Source organism: Panthera uncia (assembly GCF_023721935.1).
Source record: "Panthera uncia isolate 11264 chromosome A1 unlocalized genomic scaffold, Puncia_PCG_1.0 HiC_scaffold_16, whole genome shotgun sequence".
Classification (NCBI taxonomy): domain Eukaryota; kingdom Metazoa; phylum Chordata; class Mammalia; order Carnivora; family Felidae; genus Panthera; species Panthera uncia.
The window spans coordinates 75,880,697-75,903,636 of NW_026057576.1; the positions used below are offsets into that span (position 1 = coordinate 75,880,697).

Here is a 22,940-nt window from a genome sequence, read left to right on the forward strand (position 1 = left end):
ATCTAATATATATATAATTTCTATCTATAATTTTCTGATATCTAATACATATAATTTCTATCTATAATTTTCTATGATATCATATATATGTATATATGTATATATGTTTATATATATATATAAAATTTAATGCAGAAAGCTTGAGCTAGGACTTGCCAAATGAAATCACTCTTTGAAAGACTTGGTAGGCTCTGTTCCCTTAGTGATTGTAGTCTGTGTTTAAAAAAAAAAATCCTAACACCTAAGAAGGTTTTAACTTTAAGAATTGTGTAATTTGCAGATAATGTAACAGAATTTCAGGATTCTGTGTTAAAACTTGAATAGCTACTAGTTGTTTTTGTGGAGATGGGGCGGGAGTAAGAAAACACACTGTGTCTCAGAAAACACACTTTATCCCCTGGTTTGCTATCATTCATGTGTTTTTGGTATTTTGTCTGGTGGGCACATGTCATTTCATGCCGTTTATTAAATCTTTGACCAGTTGAGATTTAGGAGAAATCAGCAATCTGCGTTTACCTGGCAACTGAGAAGGAAAATGAGGAGGAAAGATGTGATGTGGGAAAAGTGTAGAAAAACTAAGACACGTTTGAATTTCGCTCCATCTGACTGCCCGGGGTACGCAGAGTATGCAAGAAAACCTAGCGTGGGAACCATTTGGCAGACAGAAGTGCTTTCACCCTTTTCTGTAATAATTGAAGACTTTTACTAAAAACTTCGGCTTAAAACATGGCAGACTAGGAGTCAGGTGGGAGTGTATATAGGAATAAGGAATATAATAAAAGATAAGATGACTTTTTTGGCTTGAGAAAGTAAGTTAAAAAAAAAAAAAAAAGAAGGGAGCCAAGCCAAAACAATGCCACAGAAAAATCCAGTCACCATCCAGTATTTTCTGTCAGCCTAGAGAAGTAGAAGGGGAATAAATCTGCAAGTATTAACAGAAGCAAGAGAAGTGTTTCATCGAAGTTTCCACATGACTCTAAGGCTGGGGGCAGAAATAAAATAATGTTTCCAGGAAGCACAAGACAACACAGCTATGACAGCTGTGAGCCTGTGCAGCACAGGGCCCTCCCCTTAGGGGCCGTGAGGAGTAGGTCCAGGCCAGAGTGCTGCTTTCCACACGGACTGGTTCTCAGAATCGGCAAACATCGGTTCTAGAATTACATCCTTGGTTCTGACACTCACCTGTCCTGCTGCCCTCATCCGTGGGGACACAGTTACCACCTGCCTCCATTCTTAAATAATGAAACTGGTAACTAAAAGGGTTACCATTAAAGAAAAGGGTTTGGGCATCCCTGGTCCAGGTGCCTCCTGATGAGGTCCTTACAGACTGTCCCTGGGACTCAGTCTAGCTCAGTAGTGCCCCAAGCACTTGGCCCAGGGCTTCCCATCTCACTGTGACCCGTCCAGCAGGTGGAGGCTTCACAGCGCTCTGGGGCGGTGTGGAGTTCTAAGATAGAGATTCTGCAGGGACCCCAAATGCGTTTGACTGTGACACCTTGGAGACATCTCTTAAAAACATACTGTGCCATGAAATGCAGGTAAAAGTCGCAGAAGCTCCTCAGTGAAGCTGGAGAGGAGAAAGGACATCGATGTGTGAGGGGCTAGTTCCACCAGGATCCAGTGCCCTCACCTCTGTTACCTCCTCTGAGCAGAGTTTAGTCGGCAGTGAAAATGTGCAGGGACAGAACTCTGAGAACATCAGTCTGAGATTGGGGAGAGTTAATTGGAAGGTCGCTGATAACGAGAAATTCTCAACAATAGAATAGTTTAAGAGACTTCACTTCCGTCTCCTCTCCGAGTCAGATGACAGTCGGTCTTAATGACGTCATTGCCCGGGGTTTACACAGCCAGCGACACAACCAGGTGAGGATCCACCTGGGGTTTGTTTCCAAAATTCATGTCCGTCCCATTTCTGCCACGCTTCTGTATCTACTGCCTTTCTTGGGCTTTGATGAGGATGGGGATTATTTCGTAAATTTAACTGGACCCTTTAAATAAACTGTAAATACCTTGAAGGTAGCTTCTTTGCCTTATAATTTTTATACCACTTCTGCACCCTCATCTGAGAACTGCAGCTATGAAGATGCGAAAGAGACCTCAAAACATGGAATAGGGTTATGGGATTGCAGAGTCTGGCAGGGACCTTGTCACATCATCTCATCGAAAGACTTATTTGAACTGTCCCAGGGGTCTGGGGCTGGGTTTGGAGAGGAAGCCACCTCTCCACCTGGCACAACGCCATTGATGGATCTGCTCAGGGATCTTTGAATCCTGACGGGTTTCACCCTTCCTACGGCCGTCAGATTCACCTGCTTCTTCTCGCACTGAATTAGTATGAATTCTGATGATATTTTAGAACAAAAAAAAACCATTCTCAATAAGTTGCGAGGGAGTCTTCTCCTCAAACTCAGGATAAAAATGGAAACACTATTTTTAAAAATATCTCTGGCGAATTATGTGCATTCATTCATTCATTCATTAAATACATTTTTTATTGAGGGTCCGCTGTGTACTGTGTGCTAGGCTTACTCCTAAGGATACATGAGCAACAGAGCAACCAAAGGGTCTTTGGCTTTAAACGTGGATACTGTGTAGGAGAGAAGGTGAGAGTGAGCATAAACACTAATTTGTTTCTTAGTGTATACATATTAATATATTTACATCAATATTTTTATGCGTGCCTCACATCAAATCTCAGCTTCCGGTGAGGGTTGGGATGGGGTAAGTAGGCTGTGTGTGGCCCTCACCCCTGTGGCCCTGCGCACACGTGGACTAAGACAGAAGAGGCCCCTCAGTGGAAGCAATGCCTGTGCAAGAACATGACCTGAAATGCTGATGAGTCACTCTGGGCTTAGGATGTGGTGATGAGAGTGAAGGAAATACTGATGGCATATTTTGAAGGTGAAATCAGTAGTAATGTGGGTCGTTTAACATCAAAGAAGGAGAGGGAATTTAAAAATGACTCCAAGCCATCTGTGTTTGGGAAATTGGAAGGGGTGGTGCAAAGACCCATCAGAGAAAAAAAGTTTTCTGTGGGAGGGCTATGCGTTCCTTTTTGAACATGTCAAGGTCAGAATCCATGGAAGACCCACCAGGGGACGTCCAGGAGGCATTGTTTCTGGAACTCGATAGAGTCTCATCTACACACATGGGAACAGAAGCCCTCGAGTAAATCAGGTCACCCCGTCAAAATGAAAGAACATTTAGAGTGCCTGGGTGGCTCAGTCGGTTGAGCGTCCAACTTCGGCTCAGGTCATGATCTCACAGCTCGTGAGTTCGAGCCCTGCGTCGGGCTCTGTGCTGACGGCTCGGAGCCTGGAGCCTGCTTCGGATTCTGTGTCTCCCTCTCTCTTTCTCCCCCTAACCCACTTGCATTCGTCTCTGTTTCTCTCAAAAATAAATAAACATTAAAACAATTTTTTAAATAAAAAGAAATGAAAAAAAGTGAAAGAACATTTGAAAGATGGTCCAAAGTATACCAATTAAAAGACTGTTAGAGAAACAGGAGGCTGCAGAGAAAAGGGGAAGAGAGGAGCCAGATTTAGAAGGCAAACCAGAAGCTGGTGCTGTCGTGAGTGTCCAGGGGAAACATGGCTGGAGAGTTTCCTTGTGGATGGCGGAGTGGGAATTAATGGGAGAAGCTAGTCATTCAAACATGGGGAAGTAAATGCTAGGAAAGTTTCAAATTGTGTCCCAAGCTCAAATGCAAGGACATATACACTCTGTGTCGTTTCCCTTTCGTATGTGTATAAATATCGCAGCGTGGAACATTAAAACTGCAATAGAATATGCTAGACTAAAGAAAGAAAAAGAGAGGAGCTGATACTATAAGGCACCAGAGATAAATCACACGTGAGGACCATTAACGCAAGGTATTTAGGGACAGAAAATATCAATTGTCCATATTCACAGTTTGCCGCTAAACAAAACCAGAAAAGGCTGTATTTCCTCCGAGCAAAGTATGGAGTGTTCGGATGAACAAAATAAGCCTTTTATTTTATGTATTTATTTTTTTAGTGAAATTTATTGTCAGATTGGTTTCCATACAACAACCAGTGCTCATCCCAACAGGTGCCCTCCTCAATGCCCATCACCACCCTCCCCTCCCTCACACCCCCCATCAACCCTCAGTTTATTCTCGGTTTTTAAGAGTCTCTTATGGTGTGCCTTCCTCCCTCTCTGTAACTTTTTTTTCCCCTTCCCCTCCCCCATGGTCTTCTGTTAAGCTTCTTACGATCCACATAAGAGTGAAAACATATGGTATCTGTCTTTCTCTGCCTGACTTCTTTCACTTAGCATAATACCCTCCAGTTCCATCCACGTTGCTGCAAATGGCCAGATTTCATTCTTTCTCATTGCCAAGTAGTATTCCATTGTGTATATAAACCACATCTTCTTTATCCATTCGTCAGTTGATGGACATTTAGGCTCTTTGCATAATTTGGCCATTGTTGAAAGTGCTGCTATAAATATTGGGGTACAAGTGCCCCTATGCATCACCACTCCTGTATCCCTTGGGTAAATTCCTAGCAGTGCTATTGCTGGGTCATAGGGTAGGTCTATTTTTAACTGTTTGAGGAACCTCCACACTGTTTTCCAGAGCAGCTGCACCAATTTGCATTCCCACCAACAGGGCAAGAGGGTTCCCATTTCTCCACATCTTCTGCAGCATCTATAGTCTCCTGATTTGTTCATTTTAGCCACTCTGACTTGTGTGAGGTGATATCTCAGTGAAAATAAGCCTTTTAAAAAGCAGGGAACACTGACTGGTATTAGATAATAATTAAATGAAAATCAGTGAGGTAGAAAGACACTGCCTCATTTCGTGCAAGGTCTTTGTCAATGAATAGTGTGTGGTTCACACAAAACCATGATATGAAGGGAAATAAATGAGTGGCTTAGTAGGACACGTAATATAAGTGAATTGCACAATACCTTCAAATTATGTTCAATTTACCCTCACCATAGGGGGCTCTTTACTAACGTGGAATCCATGATTTCTTGTCTCAGCTTTTTCTCGGAAACACTCATTCACCGTGGTTGCTTATGAAATTGTATCTTTTAATTGGATGGTTGACCTTTAATTATATTGTGGCCACTCATAGATTCAAACGTTACTCAGGTTTGCTTGCCAGATAATCACTGACTTGTCTAAAGTTTTACTCCTCACCTTTGACTTCAGTAGATTTGAAACTCATCTGGGACCCAAGAGAACAGCCCTGTGTTTTCATCTTGTTTCAGAGTGTTGTTCATTGTTTATTTTGAAGAATACTTTTCTCAATATAAATGTCACACATTTATTGTAGAAAATTGAAGGAAACCCATACATGTAAGGAAGAAAATTAAAAATCACTAATAATTCCATCGCATAGAGCTAATCACTGAGTATGTTTTGAAGTGTTCTGTCCTCTGTGTCTCCCCTCCCCACATCTCAGAATTTACACAGAATTTACCTGATATGATGTGTACATGTATGTATTGGTAGCTTTTCTTTTTATATACTCTTTCTGCACATCCCCGGGTCCTAAAATTTTCTTCTACATGGTGGTTTAGTAATACGCAGTTGTGTCATATAAATGTCCTTATTTAAGTATTCTCCTCCTTTATTTTTTATTTTATTATTTTTTTAATTTTTAAAAAATTTTATTTATTTTTGAGACAGAAGGAGACACAGCGCAAGTGGGGGAGGGGAAGAGGGAGAGGGAGACGCAGAATCTGAAACAGGCTCCAGGCTCTGAGCTGTCAGCACAGAGCCTGATGCGGGGCTCCAACCCACGAACTGTGAGATCATGACCTGAGCCGAAGTCAGACACTCAACTGATTGAGCCACCCAGGTGCCCCTATTTTATTTTATTTGTAATGTTTTTACTTATTTTTGAGAGAGAGAGAGAGAGAGAGAGAGAGAGAGAGACAAAGCATGAGCAGGGGAGGGGCAGAGAGAGAGGGAGACACAGAATCCAAAGCAGGCTCCAGGCTCTGAGCTGTCAGCACGGAGCTTGATGCAGGGCTTGAACTCACTAACCGTGAGATCATGACCTGAGCAGAAGTCAGACGCTTAACCGATTGAGCCACCCAGGTGCCCCTATTTTATTTTATTTTTAATGTTGATTTATCTTTGACAGAGAGAGAGAGAGAACAAGCCGGGGAGGGGCAGAGAGAGAGAGAGAGAGGGAGAGAGAGAGAATTCCAGGCAGGCTCTGCACTTCCAACACAGAGCCCGATGTGGGGTTTGATCCCATGAACCTTGCGATCATGGCCTAAGCTAAAATCGGATGTTTAACTGATGAAGCCACCCAGGCGCCCCAAGTATTCTCCTATTTTAGACATCTTATCCAAATTTTCATTACTTTCTCTGTTTTTACAACACTATTATTCACGATCATGGCAATATCTATTTCGCGTTAAATAACTATGTTTATATCGCTACACTTTGGCTTTTCATCTTTTGTCTGGCAGATGGGGATTCAGCTCTTGGTGCCACAGACCCAGGCCCTAACAGGTCTGCCCGCTGCTAGGTGCCCGTCCTCCCCTGTGTCCCTTTAAAGTGCTGTCATATGTGGAAACGTGTACAGACTTCTCCAGCGTGACTGTAAATGCCATCCACACCCGTTTACTTGGCATTTTACAATTACCCTTTCTTTCTTACATGTTTTGTTTTCTTGACATGGTTGGTAACTTCGCATGACAGCAGGGCCACAATAAACATTTATGTGCTCCCAGCGTAATAATTATTGACCTCAGAATGCTTACAGTGGGAGCTGTAAAAATGTGTTCCAATATCATCTCAACTGTTATAAAATTTTAAATGGTTGTAATACAGGTTTTGAGATTTTTATTACCATAAAGATTTACCATCATTTAAAAATCAAAGTACATTTTAATTATAATAAAGGCTTAATACATAGTTCCTAATGAATGAATGGATTCCCGGATGGTATCGCCTCCTGCATTATCTGCCAACATTCTAGCATCTGGAGAAAGTTAAATGCTTTTAGTTTTCTCTCTCTGCTTAAACAGTGGGAACCCATGGGAAAGTCTTTGCTTGAGACCAGAGATGCATGAATCTTCTGATTCAGTTCCCTAAGTTCTCGTGATTGTGGGCGGATAGAAGCCCCACGGTCCCTTGGTTGGTCCGACTCAAGTACAGGAGGGATGTCCTGTGGCAAGACGATGGGTTCTTCCTTCTCGGCCTCGTTCATTGGTGGTCATCCGGCGTAATCCGCTCTGTTACAGGTTTCTGCTGGTGCACACCCCACCTGACATCCTCCTTCCTGGCTGCCACAGGGCTTTCAACGATGATGTCTCAGCTGAGTTTTGGGAAGAGAGATGGCAATTGAATGTGTTGAGGTTTTGAGGTTTAACAGTTTCTTCACCTGTTTCCTTCGGTGGCATGAATATTTCAGAAGGAGAGGCGTTGCTTGCTGAACGTACCTCATAAAATAGCATCTCTGCTCGATTTCCCAATCCAACAACAATGATAAATGTAAAATGATGCAGGGCATAGAGAGTAGGTGTTTCATGAGAACATGTGCTTCTTATTCCTGTTTGCATTAGATTGCCCTTTGGATCAGTATCTGTTATTCTTTTTGTTCAGTGATGTTAAGTTTCATTTTGGGGGGACTCTTACAGTTTTGCTTATCTTTTTATAAAAATGGTTTGCTATCTTTGCTCTGATTTGTTTGAAGCTTTAGCAGTTCTTTGGAGTTTGTCCTTGAAGACAGGGCAGAATTGTGAGGAAGTTTTCTTTTCGTTTGCAAATAATTGCTCGTAAGCAATAGTGAAGGGTCTGTTGTGCTTTGCGGGGCCACTGGCTGGAAGACAGACTTTCAGAGAAACTAAGTGGTAAGTTACCTGGAAATAAGCGAAGCGGTCTGATTTTTTGGAGATCTCTTTCAGAAGTACCTGTAAGTTTCTACTCAATCTTTCACCAAAGTATTTTGTTCCATGTGGGTTCTCTTTAAGGAACAGATTTGCAAAGAGTTCCCATATACCTCAGGGCACATTGCCTTTTTGTCAGTAACGGTCATAAGAGAGGGCATTCTGGCATTTTTTCTGGTTTGCCTCAGATGCTATACTTGAAGCTTTTACCACCGTTGGGCTGCATAGTCTGGGCATGGAGCTTTAGAACCATTTCTTGCCTTTGAAATTATTTTGCTTCCTCATTGCTGCCTTTGTCAAATGTATCGTATGGTAAGAGTGAGGGGAAGAAGGGAAGGAATCAAACCAGAACTACCATCCTCAGCATTTCAAGGAGCTGGGGCTGAACTGCCCTTCCTTCTCTCCTTCAGCCACTGCATTCTGCCATGCTGTTTGGAGCTTGCATTCAGGGCCCCGCCAAATACTGCACGCAGAGATGGGTGGGTGACGTATTAGACTCTAGCTCATGGTGGTTTTACAAATACTGTACTTTTAAAAATTAAAAAAAAATTAATGTTTATTTATTTTTGAGAGAGAGAGAGACAGAGCATGAGCAGGGGAAGAGCAGAGAGAGAGGGAGACACAGAATCTGAAGCAGGCTTCAGGCTCTGAGCCGTCAGCACAGAGCCCGACGTGGGGCTCGAACCCACAAACCACGAGATCATGACCTGAGCTGAAGTCGGACGCTCATCCGAGCCACCCAAGCAACCTGAGAATACCAACTCTTTTTTTTTTTTTTTTTTTTTGAGAGAAAGAGCATGAGCGGGGGAGGAGCAGAGAGAGAGGGAGACACAGAATCCGAAGCAGGCTCCAGGCTCTGAGCTGTCAGCACAGAGCCCCACGCAGGGCTCGAACTCAAGAACTTCAAGATCATGACCTGAGCTGAAGTCGAACGCTTAACCAGTTGAGCCACCAAGGCATCCCACAAATGTTGTATTTAATAAGATATTCTTTCTCTTTTGATTACGTTTATTAGTGCAGGTACAGTTTATTGAGTGGCTGCTGTAGGTCAGCACTGTGCTGGGTACTGCATACATTTATACCGAGGTTAACTGGCATCTACATTAAGTAGTAAGAGTTGGCTCCACCTTGCAAGCTGATGGACAGAATTAGGTGTTTTGTCCTCGGTCCTGAAATCGGTGAGCAGTAACCCAGCACTCAGAGCGTGGCTTCTGTGACACCAGGAGAACTTCCCTCCCCTTCTCCTGTTTCCTGCTACCTCTCACTCAAACACTCCTTGACAGATGTGTCCCTGTTTTGCAGCTCTCTGAAGGCTGATACTCCACTATCATTAAATTTTTTTTAACATTTATTTATTGAGAGACAGAGAGAGACAGGGCACGAGCAGGGGAGGGGTAGAGAAAGAGAGAGATACAGAATCTGAAGCGGGATCCAGGTTCTGAACTGTCAGCATAGAGCCCGATGTGAGGCCCAAACCCATGAACTATGAGATCATGACCTGAGCCTAAGTCAGATGCCCAGAAGCTGGGTGGCTGAGCCACCCAGGCGCCTCACCACTTTCCATTTTTGAATAGTGTCACTAAACTTACCATCTCAATGAATGCAAGATAGCGGAAATACGTCATTAAAAATTTATAGACTTCTTCTATTTCAGAAACCCCTTTTAGGGGTTTGTTCTTATCTAAATCTGTGTTTCTTTGTTTTGAATGTGCATTTCTTGTTGGATAGCAACTTTTATTGTTCAGTTAATATGAGACTCCATGAATAGTTCAGCAGTGAATATTGTCGCGCTTCCCAAACACAGTATTTTTGGTCGAGTGAATTCAGAATATTTGGACGTTTAAGGGGTTGGGGTCTGGATGACACAGGCCCTTGAAGTCTTGAGAAAAAGTTGGGGTGATCTCACCATACAGTTCCCCGTATCCTTAAACTGAACGTTTGCAAACTCCTAATATCAATCATGTGCTGTGACCCAAAATAATTGCTTGCACATTATACATTCCTCTGGGACAGCCTTCATCTTATCCTGCTAGCACATAATGCAGAAGTTTCTATAGAAAGAAGAGAACCCATCTGCAATTCAAAAGCACAAAACATTCACTCACAGAATTTTCTATTTTTCCTATCAGGTTAGATGCCAACATTTTTATATGTAAGTGGAATATTTTGTGGCAGGATATTTGAAGACTGTGTAAATATTCTGTTCCTCATCAAGGTTTCGTTCAAATGTCTGCCTTTCCGGCACGCAGGAATGTAGTGTTACCATCCCTTACTGACTCCCATTGAAATCAGTTATTACTCTAACGAATGCCGGATTCTAACCTTGACATGCCGTCTGCCTGGGTGAGTTGGTATTCTCTTGTAAGGAAGACCTGTATTCAGGCATTCATGTGTCTGTCGATATGGGCATGCACACATGGGTTCCTAGTTTCAGTTCTGCCCTGAAAACACCTGGCAAACCTCACCCCTGCCAGTGATCAAGGTTCACTTCATCACTGATGGGACCAAGGGACATCCTGTGCCATCTGATAGGGTATGATGGGAAGAATATGCTATCCCCTCTCTGGTTTCCCTGCCAAAAACCTCGTAACACATATGAGAGAAGGTCTTGAGAAGACTGAAGAGGTGTCCCAAATTGGGTGGAACTAAAGAAAAAGGACAAGTATCTGTGCCGGGGGATCGTGGGTTACCTCCCGGGCTGGGGAAATAGCGGTCAACAATACAGTTTGAAAAGGTAACGCCAATTTGGGTGTGCAGGGTGGTTTAGGTAATAGTAGTTAGTAATGCTAAATTTTCTGATTTTGATAACTTGTATGCATGAGACTTATCCTTATTCTAATGAAATATACACTAAAATATTAGAGGTAAAGGGATGTGTGGTGCCTGTTGACTCACTTTTAAGAGATTTGGGGAAAATAGTGCAAAAGTAGGAGGAAAGTATACATTGGCGAATTTGGGTAGAGGGCAGAGTATTAGTTTCCTGGGGTTGTCGTAATAAACTACCACAAACTGGTGTGGGGGCTTAAAGCAACAGAAGTTGGTCATTCCACAGTTCTGGAGGCTGGAGTCAAGGTCCGCAAAGCCGCGCCCCCTCTGAAACCTACAGGAGAGGTTCCTTCCTCATCTGGTCCACTTCCAGGGGGCACCTGCTGGTCCTTGGCTGGTGGCTGCATCGCCCCCCATATCTGCCTCTGTCTTCACCTGGCTGCCTTCTCTCTGTGTGTGTGCGTCCCCGAAGCCCCTCTCCCTATAAGAATACTTGTCCCACTACTTACTCCAACATGGCCTCCTCTTAACTCACCTGATGACATCTGCACCCGTCCTGTTTCCACATGAGTCCACATTCACAGGTACTAGGCCCCTGGGACGTCCACATTTCTTGGTAGGGGGATGCAATTCAACTCATAACAGGTACACAGGGTTTCTTGGCATTACTCTTGCAGCTTTAACTGAATTTGAAATTATACCAAGATAAAAAGTTGCCAGAAAGTGTTGGCGTATAAAAAGTGGTATTTGCTGAAGCCAATTAAGCAAATATTCAGATGCCATCAATTTCAGTATTCATGTGTTAGAGAATCACTACTCAATGAACGAATTGGCAAGTATATTCACTGACATTAAATTGTTACAGAAAGCAAACCAGGAAAATGTTGCTTACAAGAAAGGTACACTTAAGCGTTCATAGGTTATCTGATAGGCAAGAGGTGAGATTCCTGTCTGGGAGGAGGGGTGGGGGGTTGATGTATTTGAGTTCCATTTCCAATACTCTAGGGACATAGGTGAGGACAATTGGAGGTGGGGTGGCCTTCCTTAGAGAAAATGTCCTCAGGGCTCCCTGTGGGAACTGTTCAGGCCGCACCTGCAGAAAGTATGTGAGGAGTGGGCTTTGGCATAGATAACATCGACTGCTTTCACTTGCCCGATGGAAACCAATCACCTTATGACTGATGGTCTCAAAACCAAACCAAAGGACTTGCCTCACAGTCTATATCGCACGAATATAACATCTTGGTTGAGCTGTTCCCACTGATGCACGTTTTTCTTAATTTGGAATGCCTTCTTTCATTAAAGGATAATAACTACCGTCAGGATAAGAAATCTGACATCTGGTGATTAGGCGTAGGAATGTAAAACTAGAAAGATGCTTCACACGCACGCACACGCACATGCACACACGCCCCGGGACTTAGGGTGTTCATGGGCACCGAATATAAACGAGAAAGTATCTATCTCTTCCATCTAGTCTCGCTCTCACCAGCCTTTTAACGCAGCCGTCTCCTAAGCCGTATGTTTTTATAAAGTACAGCATTCGGTTATTTAAAAATATTGTTTAAGCTTTAGAAAATGTGTGGTGATGGCTAAGGCTGTTGTTCTTGTATAATAGAACGAGTGCCGCCTCAGGCATTTTTTTTTAACGTTTATTTATTATTGAGAGACAGAGCATGAGTATGGGAGGGACAGAGAGAGGTGAAGACACAGAATCCGAAGCAGGCTCCAGGCTCCGAGCTGTCAGCACAGAGCCCGACGCGGGGCTCAAACCCACAAACCGCGAGTCCGTGACCTGAGCCAAAGTCGGACGCCCAACCGACTGAGCCACCCAGGCACCCCCAACCTTGGGCATTCTTTGTCCTGTATTTGAAAATCTAGTCTAACACCTTCCCCTCGTCCTGCTTCTCATGCCCTGAAATAAAAGAGTGTGCTTACAGTGGGATACACACACCAACACGTGGGGCAATTAAAGTTTGCTGTTGTTACCCACGTTCTGTACTGAAAATAGTGAGCCCCGTATCCACGGAAACACTGTAATTAATATGTGCACCAGTTCATGAGCACTTTTCCCCGGCTTTTATCCTCCTAGCTGAAAAACCACTTGGTGGATTCAGCATCAGTGGAATGAAACTTGAAATGTAAAAGGAACATTTCTAAAAAGCATTGAGGAATATCATGTCCAGAAGAGAAAAAAATATATATTTTAGAATACATGTGTTTTGAAATTTCCATATTAAAAATGGACAATGTCAGACTGATACTTTTATTGAATCACTTAATGGCTCTCACTTTGCAAAACTGAGAAAAGTTCATTCTATATTACTGAGTGGCTCAAAGTATTTTTTAAGAAAAACAAGTACTAACACAATACCTTATAAATGTTGCTAATTCCCAACCTCACTTCCCTTTCTGTTTTCTGGACATTAGACCATCCTGATGGTATAGTGGCAAGTCTCTGACATTTTGAGAAGTCCTATTTTGCAAGCCCTCACCCTTCAGTTCCAGTGGGATCCATTAACAACTAAAAGTGCACATTAACACTTGAGCCATTCACACTAAGAGTAATAACCAGTCATGAATCTTCTCAATGGTGGGTTTTTTTTCCCTGTTCTTGTTTTTTTTTTTTTTTTAAAACAGAGGTAAGATTTCAGAAGTGTAATTCAAGATATACCCAGCATCAGGACCCCTGATGCAGGTGGGGCGCTCACACTGTCCAGTGTTAGAAAGAAGAAGAGGAGGGAAGAATGAGAGGGAAGAGGAGAAAGAGAGAAGGAGAAAGGGAGAGAGAGGGAGGGAAAGAGGGAGAGGGAGAGGGAGGAAGGAAGGAAGGAAGTCACAAACGTCCATCTAAAAGAGTGAAGGCAGCTGTGAATGGGATCCCATTCACAATTGCACCAAGAAGCATAAAATACCTACGAATAAATCTAACCAAAGATGTAAAAGATCTGTATGCTGAAAACTATAGAAAGCTTATGAAGGTAATTGAAGAAGATATAAAGAAATGGAAAGACATTCCATGCTCATGGATTGGAAGAATAAATATTGTCAAAATGTCAATACTGCCCAAAGCTATCTACACATTCAATGCAATCCCAATCAAAATTGCACCAGCATTCTTCTCAAAACTAGAACAAGAAATCCTAAAATTCCTATGGAACCACAAAAGGCCCCGAATAGCCAAAGTAATTTTGAAGAAGAAGACCAAAGCAGGAGGCATCACAATCCCAGACTTCAGCCTCTACTACAAAGCTGTTATCATCAAGACAGCATGGTATTGGCACAAAAACAGACACATAGACCAATGGAATAGAATAGAAACCCCAGAACTAGACCCACAAATGTATGGCCAACTCATCTTTGACAAAGCAGGAAAGAACATCCAATGGAAAAAAGACAGTCTCTTTAACAAATGGTGCTGGGAGAACTGGACAGCAACATGCAGAAGGTTGAAAGTAGACCACTTTCTCACACCATTCACAAAAATAAACTCAAAATGGATAAAGGACCTGAATGTGAGACAGGAAACCATCAAAACCCTAGAGGAGAAAGCAGGAAAAGACCTCTCTGACCTCAGCCGTAGCAGTCTTTTACTCAACACATCCCCAAAGGCAAGGGAATTAAAAGCAAAAATGAACTACTGGGACCTTATGAAGATAAAAAGCTTCTGCACAGCAAAGGAAACAACCAACAAAACTAAAAGGCAACCAACGGAATGGGAAAAGATATTTGCAAATGACATATTGGACAAAGGGCTAGTATCCAAAATCTATAAAGAGCTCACCAAACTCCACACCCGAAAAACAATGAGCCAGTGAAGAAATGGGCAGAAAACATGAATAGACACTTCTCTAAAGAAGACATCCGGATGGCCAACAGGTACATGAAAAGATGCTCAACGTCGCTCCTCATCAGGGAAATACAAATCAAAACCACGCTCAGATATCACCTCACGTCAGTCAGAGTGGCCAAAATGAACAAATCAGGAGACTATAGATGCTGGAGAGGATGTGGAGAAACGGGAACCCTCTTGCACTGTTGGTGGGAATGCAAATTGGTGCAGCCACTCTGGAAAACAGTGTGGAGGTTCCTCAGAAAATTAAAAATAGACCTACCCTATGACCCAGCAATAGCACTGCTAGGAATTTACCCAAGGGATACAGGAGTACTGATGCATAGGGGCACTTGTACCCCAATGTTTATAGCAGCACTCTCAACAATAGCCAAATTATGGAAAGAGCCTAAATGTCCATCAACTGATGAATGGATAAAGAAATCGTGGTTTATATACACAATGGAGTACTACGTGGCAATGAGAAAGAATGAAATATGGCCCTTTGTAGCAATGTGGATGGAACTGGAGAGTGTTACGCTAAGTGAAATAAGCCATACAGAGAAAGACTGATACCATATGTTTTCACTCTTATGTGGATCCTGAGAAACTTAACAGAAACCCATGGGGGAGGGGAAAAAAAAAGAGGTTAGAGTGGGAGAGAGCCAAAGCATAAGAGACTCTTAAAAACTGAAAACAAACTGAGGGTTGATGGGGGGTGGGAGGGAGGGGAGGGTGGGTGATGGATACTGAGGAGGGCACCTTTTGGGATGAGCACTGGGTGTTGTATGGAAACCCATTTGACAATAAATTTCATACATTGAAAAAAAAAGAGTGAAGGCAGGAAATTTAAGTATGCCTATAGTGATTTTGTAATTTTATTCATGCGCCCTTGAAAATAAAGGTCAGGAAATTTAGTTAAAAAGAATTTAGCTAAAAATTATAGTTCTCTGCCTTAATTTGTAATAATTAGCTTAAGTTCGGTTTTTGGCTCCTTATTTTTCAGTTTGTTTCACTCAATCTTTTTTCAGTGCCTTGTATGTGCCAGGCACTGAGGCAGGTTGGGAGAGGGGGTGCAGATAATGGGGACTAAACTCCGATCTTTGATGAGGGAAGTTCCTGCCCCCCGGGAAGATGGGCTTCTGTACAGGGAACCCCTGAGAGTTCAGCGATGCAGACTGCTGAGTGACAAGTGGGTGGGAATTGAAGCGAACGAGCCCCGCGACTATATTCAGCATCAGAGGTCACCTTCAGACTTGTTTTGAAAGAGCCTCATTACTTCTTGTAGAGTAGAACGTATTCTCTCGAAGTGCACAGTCTCCCTCAGCACCAGGTTGTGTCCTACTTATTTCTGTTGTTATTGACGATACACGATGATACGTATATTCGCTGTTGCCTTGCGTCCAGATGTTTGGCGTAGATAAGGTTATATCAGAAACATTTATGCATTGGGAAAAGAGAATAACTAGATTTACTTCTGCCTATTTGTATTGAAATCAATAATGAGACCCTGTAGTTCTCTCTTAATTGGCTCTTTAACAATTGATCTTTGGGTAGGTATGCAAAATCTTATTCTCCTGGTTGGCCACTAAAGGAAAGGAATCATTAGCAAAGTCTACTGAACAATGTTGCCTTGAATAATTTCTTTTCAAACTCTGAATAACTAAAAATATTAAAGGCACTACGAAGACTTAGTTTGAAGTTTTCAGGACCTTAAAAGCACATGCTTCCTTACCAAAGTGAAAATCTGAAATATATAACTTAATTTGTTCAAATAGAGGAGTATCTTCATGTGGTCACAGAAAATATAACGTGGCACACTCAAGATGGTGAGGTGAGTGGCATAGTTTATTCAGGGCAGATATTAAGAGGTACACTATTTTGCCACTTTGGCCTATGTTTACTTCCGTCTTTACAATGTCTCTAGAGCAGCCCTTTGGAAAACCTGTGCGGACTTGGTAATGTATAGGAAGGTTGTTTATTGAATATACATCTAGAATCACAGAGGGCAAAATCCCACATTGTAGTATATAAGATTATGAATGTTATATACCTTTTTATGTAACGTGAACTTGGACAGTATATGAACTTTATACATATGGCGTCACAGACTTGTATTCAGTAAAAAGAATAGGGGAAGACATTCATTCGTCTGGCCTGAGTTCAGTGAACTCATCCCTTGGTCAGTGGTATGTGCTTGTGCCATGTCCTTGGAGAAAAGGAAAAGTAAAACCGTCATTGTGTTTAAGCTGGGATGGGCGGGAGGGAAACATGCATCCTCAGAGGTGCTTGATGAAGGATGCTTTGAAGCAAAAAGCTATGTAATGGCCATATTTAATATATTTAATTAATATCTACAGATTGTGCTTTTTAAAAAAAATAGTTTCTGTAAAGAGAAAAGAAAAACAACCAGAAGCCACTAGCCCAGGCCTTTATTAAAACATGGTAGTGTGAGAACAGCTCTCCGATGACTTTCTGTAGAGAGCAAAGTGCTTGAAGAGCTTATAGGATAGTTTGGGGGGAAGATCAAAGTTCACGGAAGAGTTCTCTGTGGAGACCCTCCAAAGGCATGGGGACCTTCTGCTCTGTTAGAATTGAGGCAACCAACGCAGAGGTGCGGTTGTTTCCACAGCAAGGATCGGATATCTTGGGTGTAGCAAGAGGGGTGGGAGGAAGAAGCCAGGGCTAAGGCCTTGCCAACGTCAGTTGAACATTCTTAGCCTGTTGGAGTTTCTCACAAAGTATTTATTACATTTGTCTTAAAAAGTAATTACAGTGTCCCACATGCTTCTACAGGGTTTTATCTAAGACAGACTTTTCTGGATCTGTTTCCCAATTAATGCAGAAGTGAAACCCGCTTTCTTTGTTACCAGTATACATAATGTTATATTTGTTCTTTTTCGCTTACAGGCTGGAGCCAATGTCCTTCTCCAGGATGTTAATGGAAATATCCCCTTGGATTATGCCATGGAAGGGACAGAATCTAGTTCCATCCTGTTGACCTATCTGGATGAAAATGGTAGGCAGTTGCTGTGAAAAACTATAGAGAGATAGATTTAAAGACAGTGTGGTAGAATTACAAATGTATATTTTATCTATTTTTTAGGCACGCACACACGATTTCAGATCGATGTGGTTTCCCTAGATTGTGTAAAATGAAGTATTTTTTCTCTATATAGAATTTCATTGTTCCCCCCGCGATGCCTCGTTGGTTGAGTCAAGGCAGTTTTGCAAGGCAGCAGAAATCTAGAGGCCAAGAATGAAGGAACATTTTAACAAGCATCTAAAGTCCATAATTAGTGGGACTGGGTTTGTAATTATAATCTATTCTCCACTGGGAGGGCAAGGGAAGTGAACCAGCATAACTGAATTCTGAGTTAACGAGAGCGAGGTCATCTGAAGTGTATTCTCTTAGGAGCGGGTAGTCCTCGTGAGTGCCAGTGAGGGAGGACTTAAGTCAAGAGCAGCTTGCACAGCATCCACTGTTGGTGACACGTGGAAACACAAATGTCAGAAGGAAGCGCCCTGGTCATGTTGCTAGCCTGAAAAGATGAGTAGAGCTCCCAGATAGATTCCCTCCCAAAGAATATTTAATTGCACAGACTAAACGTATAATTTCATGAGCAAGTTCAGCATTGGCAAAGTGGGAGGTGTTTGAAATCCTGAGCCCGATATGGTACGCGACTGAAGAAGTTTGCCACTTCCCCGCCCCCTCTTTTTGTTTAGGTATAAATAACAACAAAGAAATTCCAGACCCTTCAAGTATGATCTTTTGTCAGAGAAGTTTAAAAGTTTTAAGAGCCACACAGTGCTTGTCACTCTGTCCTTCTCGATTCTAAGAAAAGCCCTCACATCTGCCTCTTTTTTCCCTGTGCTCTTTGCCTCCTCCAGATCTCTCGTATCAAAAGGTTTATTCTGAGGATGGCTTAGAATAATAATAATAATTAGCACTTCACGGCCAGGGGTTCTTAAAAAAGTAATCTCATGAATTCTGAGAGTGGGTTAAGTACTGTTATCTTCATTAGGGACAATGTGAGCCGTGAGCCCAGCTGTCCTACGGAAGGTCACCGAGTCCCGGCCGGGGTGATGGAGGCACCTCCCTCACTCCTTGTATCTGCTCCTTATGTGAGGGTCACATTCAGATCTCTGAACCTCTTGTCAGCGGCAACTTGCTGGGGACAGGTTCCATTATTGCTAAAGGGATTGAGACTTGAAGTTATGTTTGCACACCCCACTGCTGTGAAGTTCATTGTTTCGGCCTTTGTGAAACTTGGACTTCACCATGCACGCTTCTGAATTTGCACAAACAGCTCAGTTGTATTATTAGCTGAGCCACTTCTATTAGCAGATTTCTTCCTTCCTTACTCTGAGTTTCTAATAGCCACGGCAGTAAATAGTTCTCTTTGAAAACTGAAATGAAGTTACCTTTATTTGCAAAAGAACTAACTTGACTTAAAAACCTTTCCCACTCATTCAAGGATTTTGTTTGATAAGAAAATTTGATATTTACAAAGGCAGTATTATCTATCTTATGCAAAGAAAAATAAGTGATTTTGAACATGACTGAGGGCAAAGAAAGAGAGGGAGGCACAGATTCTCGATGGTTAGGAGAAAATCTGTCACGACGATGGCTGTCACAATCAGTGTGTAAAATACATGTTTGCTGGAACAGATTCAACTTAATATCCCTAAATTTTTAATTCTGTTTTCCATTTGTCACTGCTGGTGTGCTGGCCTGTGCCTCACAACCGTCTGCCCCTCCCTCGCCTCGTGCACGGTGTGCTCCTATTCTGCCTGGGTCCCTCCTACATGTCTGTGTCAGCTGCCACACTCATTTGATTTATTCTCTGGCCTCCTCGCTGGCGTGCTTTCAGGGTTATCTGCCATGACAGTGTGGGCTGACATCCTTAGACATTTCTAAGATTCCCTGACTCGATGCGTATTACCGTTTGGCGCTCAGTGTTTCAGAACCACATTCTCAGAACCAGGCGGCTGTCATCCTCGAATATTCTCTGCGCACCATACAGTTTCCAGGCTGAGTACTTAGCACGCTGTCCCATCAGGACGCGTGTGGCAGGAGGCAGGCGAGGTTGTGAGGAAGTTGATTACATGGCAAATCGCTGGTCACAGGTTCTAATTGTACTGTCACCACCGACATACAGCATACACCCGGGCACAGCAATTAACCTCAGCTCACCGCCTGGGCTTCCTGGGCTGGAAAACGAGACAGCCACGGAGGGCTGGTTGAGGACTTGATGCATATTGGATCGGCAGAGCGAGGCGAGCCAGTTGGCTTTCAGAGAAGGCAACCGATTGCAAAATGATCGAGCGAGGGAAGAAAGCACTGCAGGGGGGACGGGGGGAGGCACAAGGTGGTCCAGGACAGATGCATGGGTAAAGATATATACATGGAATCTTTTCACTTTGCTGTGCATGCCCTTTCTCCTTCCTTCGAAATTCATCCTTTAGAAAAAAAAGCTCACACTTATTCTCCTGAGCTCCTAATCTCCTCTCCTTAGCCCACTGAAGTTCAGCCTCTGCCCCTGCTGGAAATGTCCTTCCAAAGATGGCCATTGCCTGCTTGGCTCTCTATTGGCTGATCACCCTTCCGTTCTCCTGTCTGTGTTCCCTCATTGCCCTGTAGTGTTCCCTTGACTTCCATCACACTCTCCCGCGAAACCTCGCTCACCTGCAGTGATCATTCCATACCGTCCTCCATTCTCTTTGAGCTCCCACTTACTTCCTTTGGAAGTGTGACTGCACAGGCAGATGCCAGAATGTTCTCTGGTTCATCTCTCCCTGTTCCTTGTGTTGTGACAGCTTGCCTGCTCCCAAGATTACTCCTGTGGCTCAAATCTCTTAGAAGAACTTCTGCCTTGTCGTGTGCACTGTTCTTAAGTATCTTGCCTTGGATATCAGGCGGTTTGGGATAACATGCCCAATATGGAAGTTTCATGCCCTACCAAGAGTCCATTTTACCTTTACGGCCAGGAATCCAAGTATCTGAATGTCACTTCTCTTTTCCTAAATCCCTCACATCGAATTGTCACCAAATTTTATAGATTCTCCTTCCTTGACATCCCCCTAATATGTCTGCATCCCTCACCCATTGTGCCGTTGCTGCCTTCGTTAAAACCCTAGGCTTTCTGTTGTGGAAACAGCCTGAGAAACTGGCTTAGCCTTCCCTGATTATTCTTTTCTTTTCTTTTCTTTTTTTTTAATTTAAAATCAAGTAAGTTAACATGCAGTGTAGTATTGGATTCAGGAGTAGAACCCAGTGATTCATCACTTCCATGTAACACCCAGTGCTCATCTCAACAAGTGTCCTCCTTAATGCCCATCCCTCATTTAGCCCCCAACCCACCTCCCTTCCAGCAACCTTCATTTGTTCTCTGTGTTTAAGAGTCTCTTATGCTTTGCCTCCCTCTCTGTTTTTATCTTATTTTTCCTTCCCTTCCCCTGTGTTCATCTGTTGTGTTTTCTTAAATTCCACATATGAGTGAAATCACATATTTATCTTTCTCCGACTTATTTCAGTTAGCATCATACCCTCTAGTTCCATCCATGTTGTTGCAAATGGCAACATTTCATTCGTTTTCACCGCTGAGTAGTATTCCTGATAATTCCTTTAGAGACTCCCTGATTATTCAGTCCATAGTGACCTTGTATATTTCTTCCACTTAGTGAAATTAATTTGAAATGCCAATCCTGCACCACCCTCTTCAGAATCACCCATCGTCAAGGTGGGAGTGTATCCCAGTTTGCTGGGGACGGTCCTACGTTGTGCATCTGGTAGGACTGATGGAAGGGATGGGGTAGAGGGTTATAACAGCCTTTTGGCTTGAGCATGTTTGTTTCTTTTTTCTACAATAATCTCCCTTTATTTGCTTGCTCAGAGCATCCTTAGTTCCAATTCTAGAAACTAAGAAAATGATGTGCTATAGTCACGGGGCGGGTCACATCAGAGTGACAGACTACCCCCAATACAAAATGGGTAATGGAGAAAAAGAAAAGTTGAATTGTTACAAAAAAACCAATATTGTCTTGAGAGAGACAGTTAAGGAAAGTTAAGATAGGGTTTAGACTGACTTGATGTGTCAATGTGATTTCAGTTTTACATATCACCTGATGTTATCAAATGTACTCAGGCAATAGTAATTAGTATCACATGTAATAACTTGTAAATTTCAAGCAAATGATGTTTTTCTTGTTTCCTAAATATTTCCTAAATGTGTTCATTTTGAAAAAAAATTAATGAATTCCTGTCAAAATAATAAATCCAATCAGGACCTGTATTAGTTTTTTTTTTTTTTTTTTTTTCAGAGAACAGGATGAAAATAAAACTTAATTTCTTTTAAAAAAGACAAGGTTGGACTATTATCCATTATAAAATAGGCTTATTATGGTCTGTTGGTTATATTTTTCCTGGAGTAGCTTAAGACTTTTGAGCAAGAAGAGAGGGAATTTCTGTTCCATTGTCTTGCTGAAAATAGACTTCTGCTTGTTTCCTGAACATATATAAAAAATCTAAAATCGCATCTTACGTGGTATCATATTTGACTCAGAATGAAGTTTGAAAATAATAAGATACAATATCATAATATTCCCCTCTGATACCTTCACAACAGTGGCTGAAATAGATTGTTTTCTCATGACATGTGGTAAATGAGTGATCTCTAATCTGCTTTAATGTGTCTTTTATCACTGAGCTCTATTCTTTTACAGCTCAGTTTTAATGATGTGTGCAAATGATTCTCTAAAAGATACGTACCACTCCAGTAAACACTGCAATGTTATAGAACTTAGAATAACGTAGCCATCAGATTCTTCGACTTCAGTATGCAAAATTGAACACTGACATTTGAGAAATAGTATTTTCCAAAATTAACTCACACGTCAAATTCGACAATCCTAAAAATGAGAATAGAGTGATAGTTTTAGTTGGTTCTTAACAAACCTCAAAGCAACTCTTAGGGAAATCTATTAGTTCTTCTGAAATGGCGTGTGTAAATTTCAAAGCTGGTAATTGGTTCCCCCCTCCCATCCTCCTAGTGAAATGGGTTTGCTTTGGACAGAGTATTTGAAACAAACCACATTATTCAAATAGCGCATTTTGCTTTATTCTGTTTGGGTCTTGCCTGCCTCCTTATTGCAAAGAAAAACAACAAATGCATGGCGTACAGCCCATGTAATAGAAGGCTGACTATAAAGGACAGCTCACATCTAGCGAGTACTTGCTCGATTCAGCAAGCCGAATACTGTGTTAGGTGCTCGATGTGTTGTCGTTTGTCCTCATAACCATTGGTGAAGCAAAAACTAGCAGCCCCGTTTTGCAGATGGAGGAACTGAGGCAGAAGATGAGTTACCTGTTCCCATTGGCACTAGTATAAAATAGACCTATTATATTCTTATACTTATTATATTATGTTAATAAAATATGCATAATATATGTGGAATATATAAT

The 22,940-nt window shown here is 42.3% G+C and overlaps 1 protein-coding gene across 1 annotated transcript in view; it reads left to right on the forward strand.

Annotated features, from left to right (window-relative positions):
• The window catches only part of MYO16 (myosin XVI), a 458,605-nt gene that overhangs the window by 69,680 nt on the left and 365,985 nt on the right, over positions 1 to 22,940 (forward strand). The window contains exon 4 of the mRNA XM_049647209.1: positions 17,387 to 17,495. Within this exon, the coding sequence (XP_049503166.1) occupies positions 17,387 to 17,495 (109 nt within the window). The remainder of the gene's footprint in view (positions 1 to 17,386; positions 17,496 to 22,940) is intronic.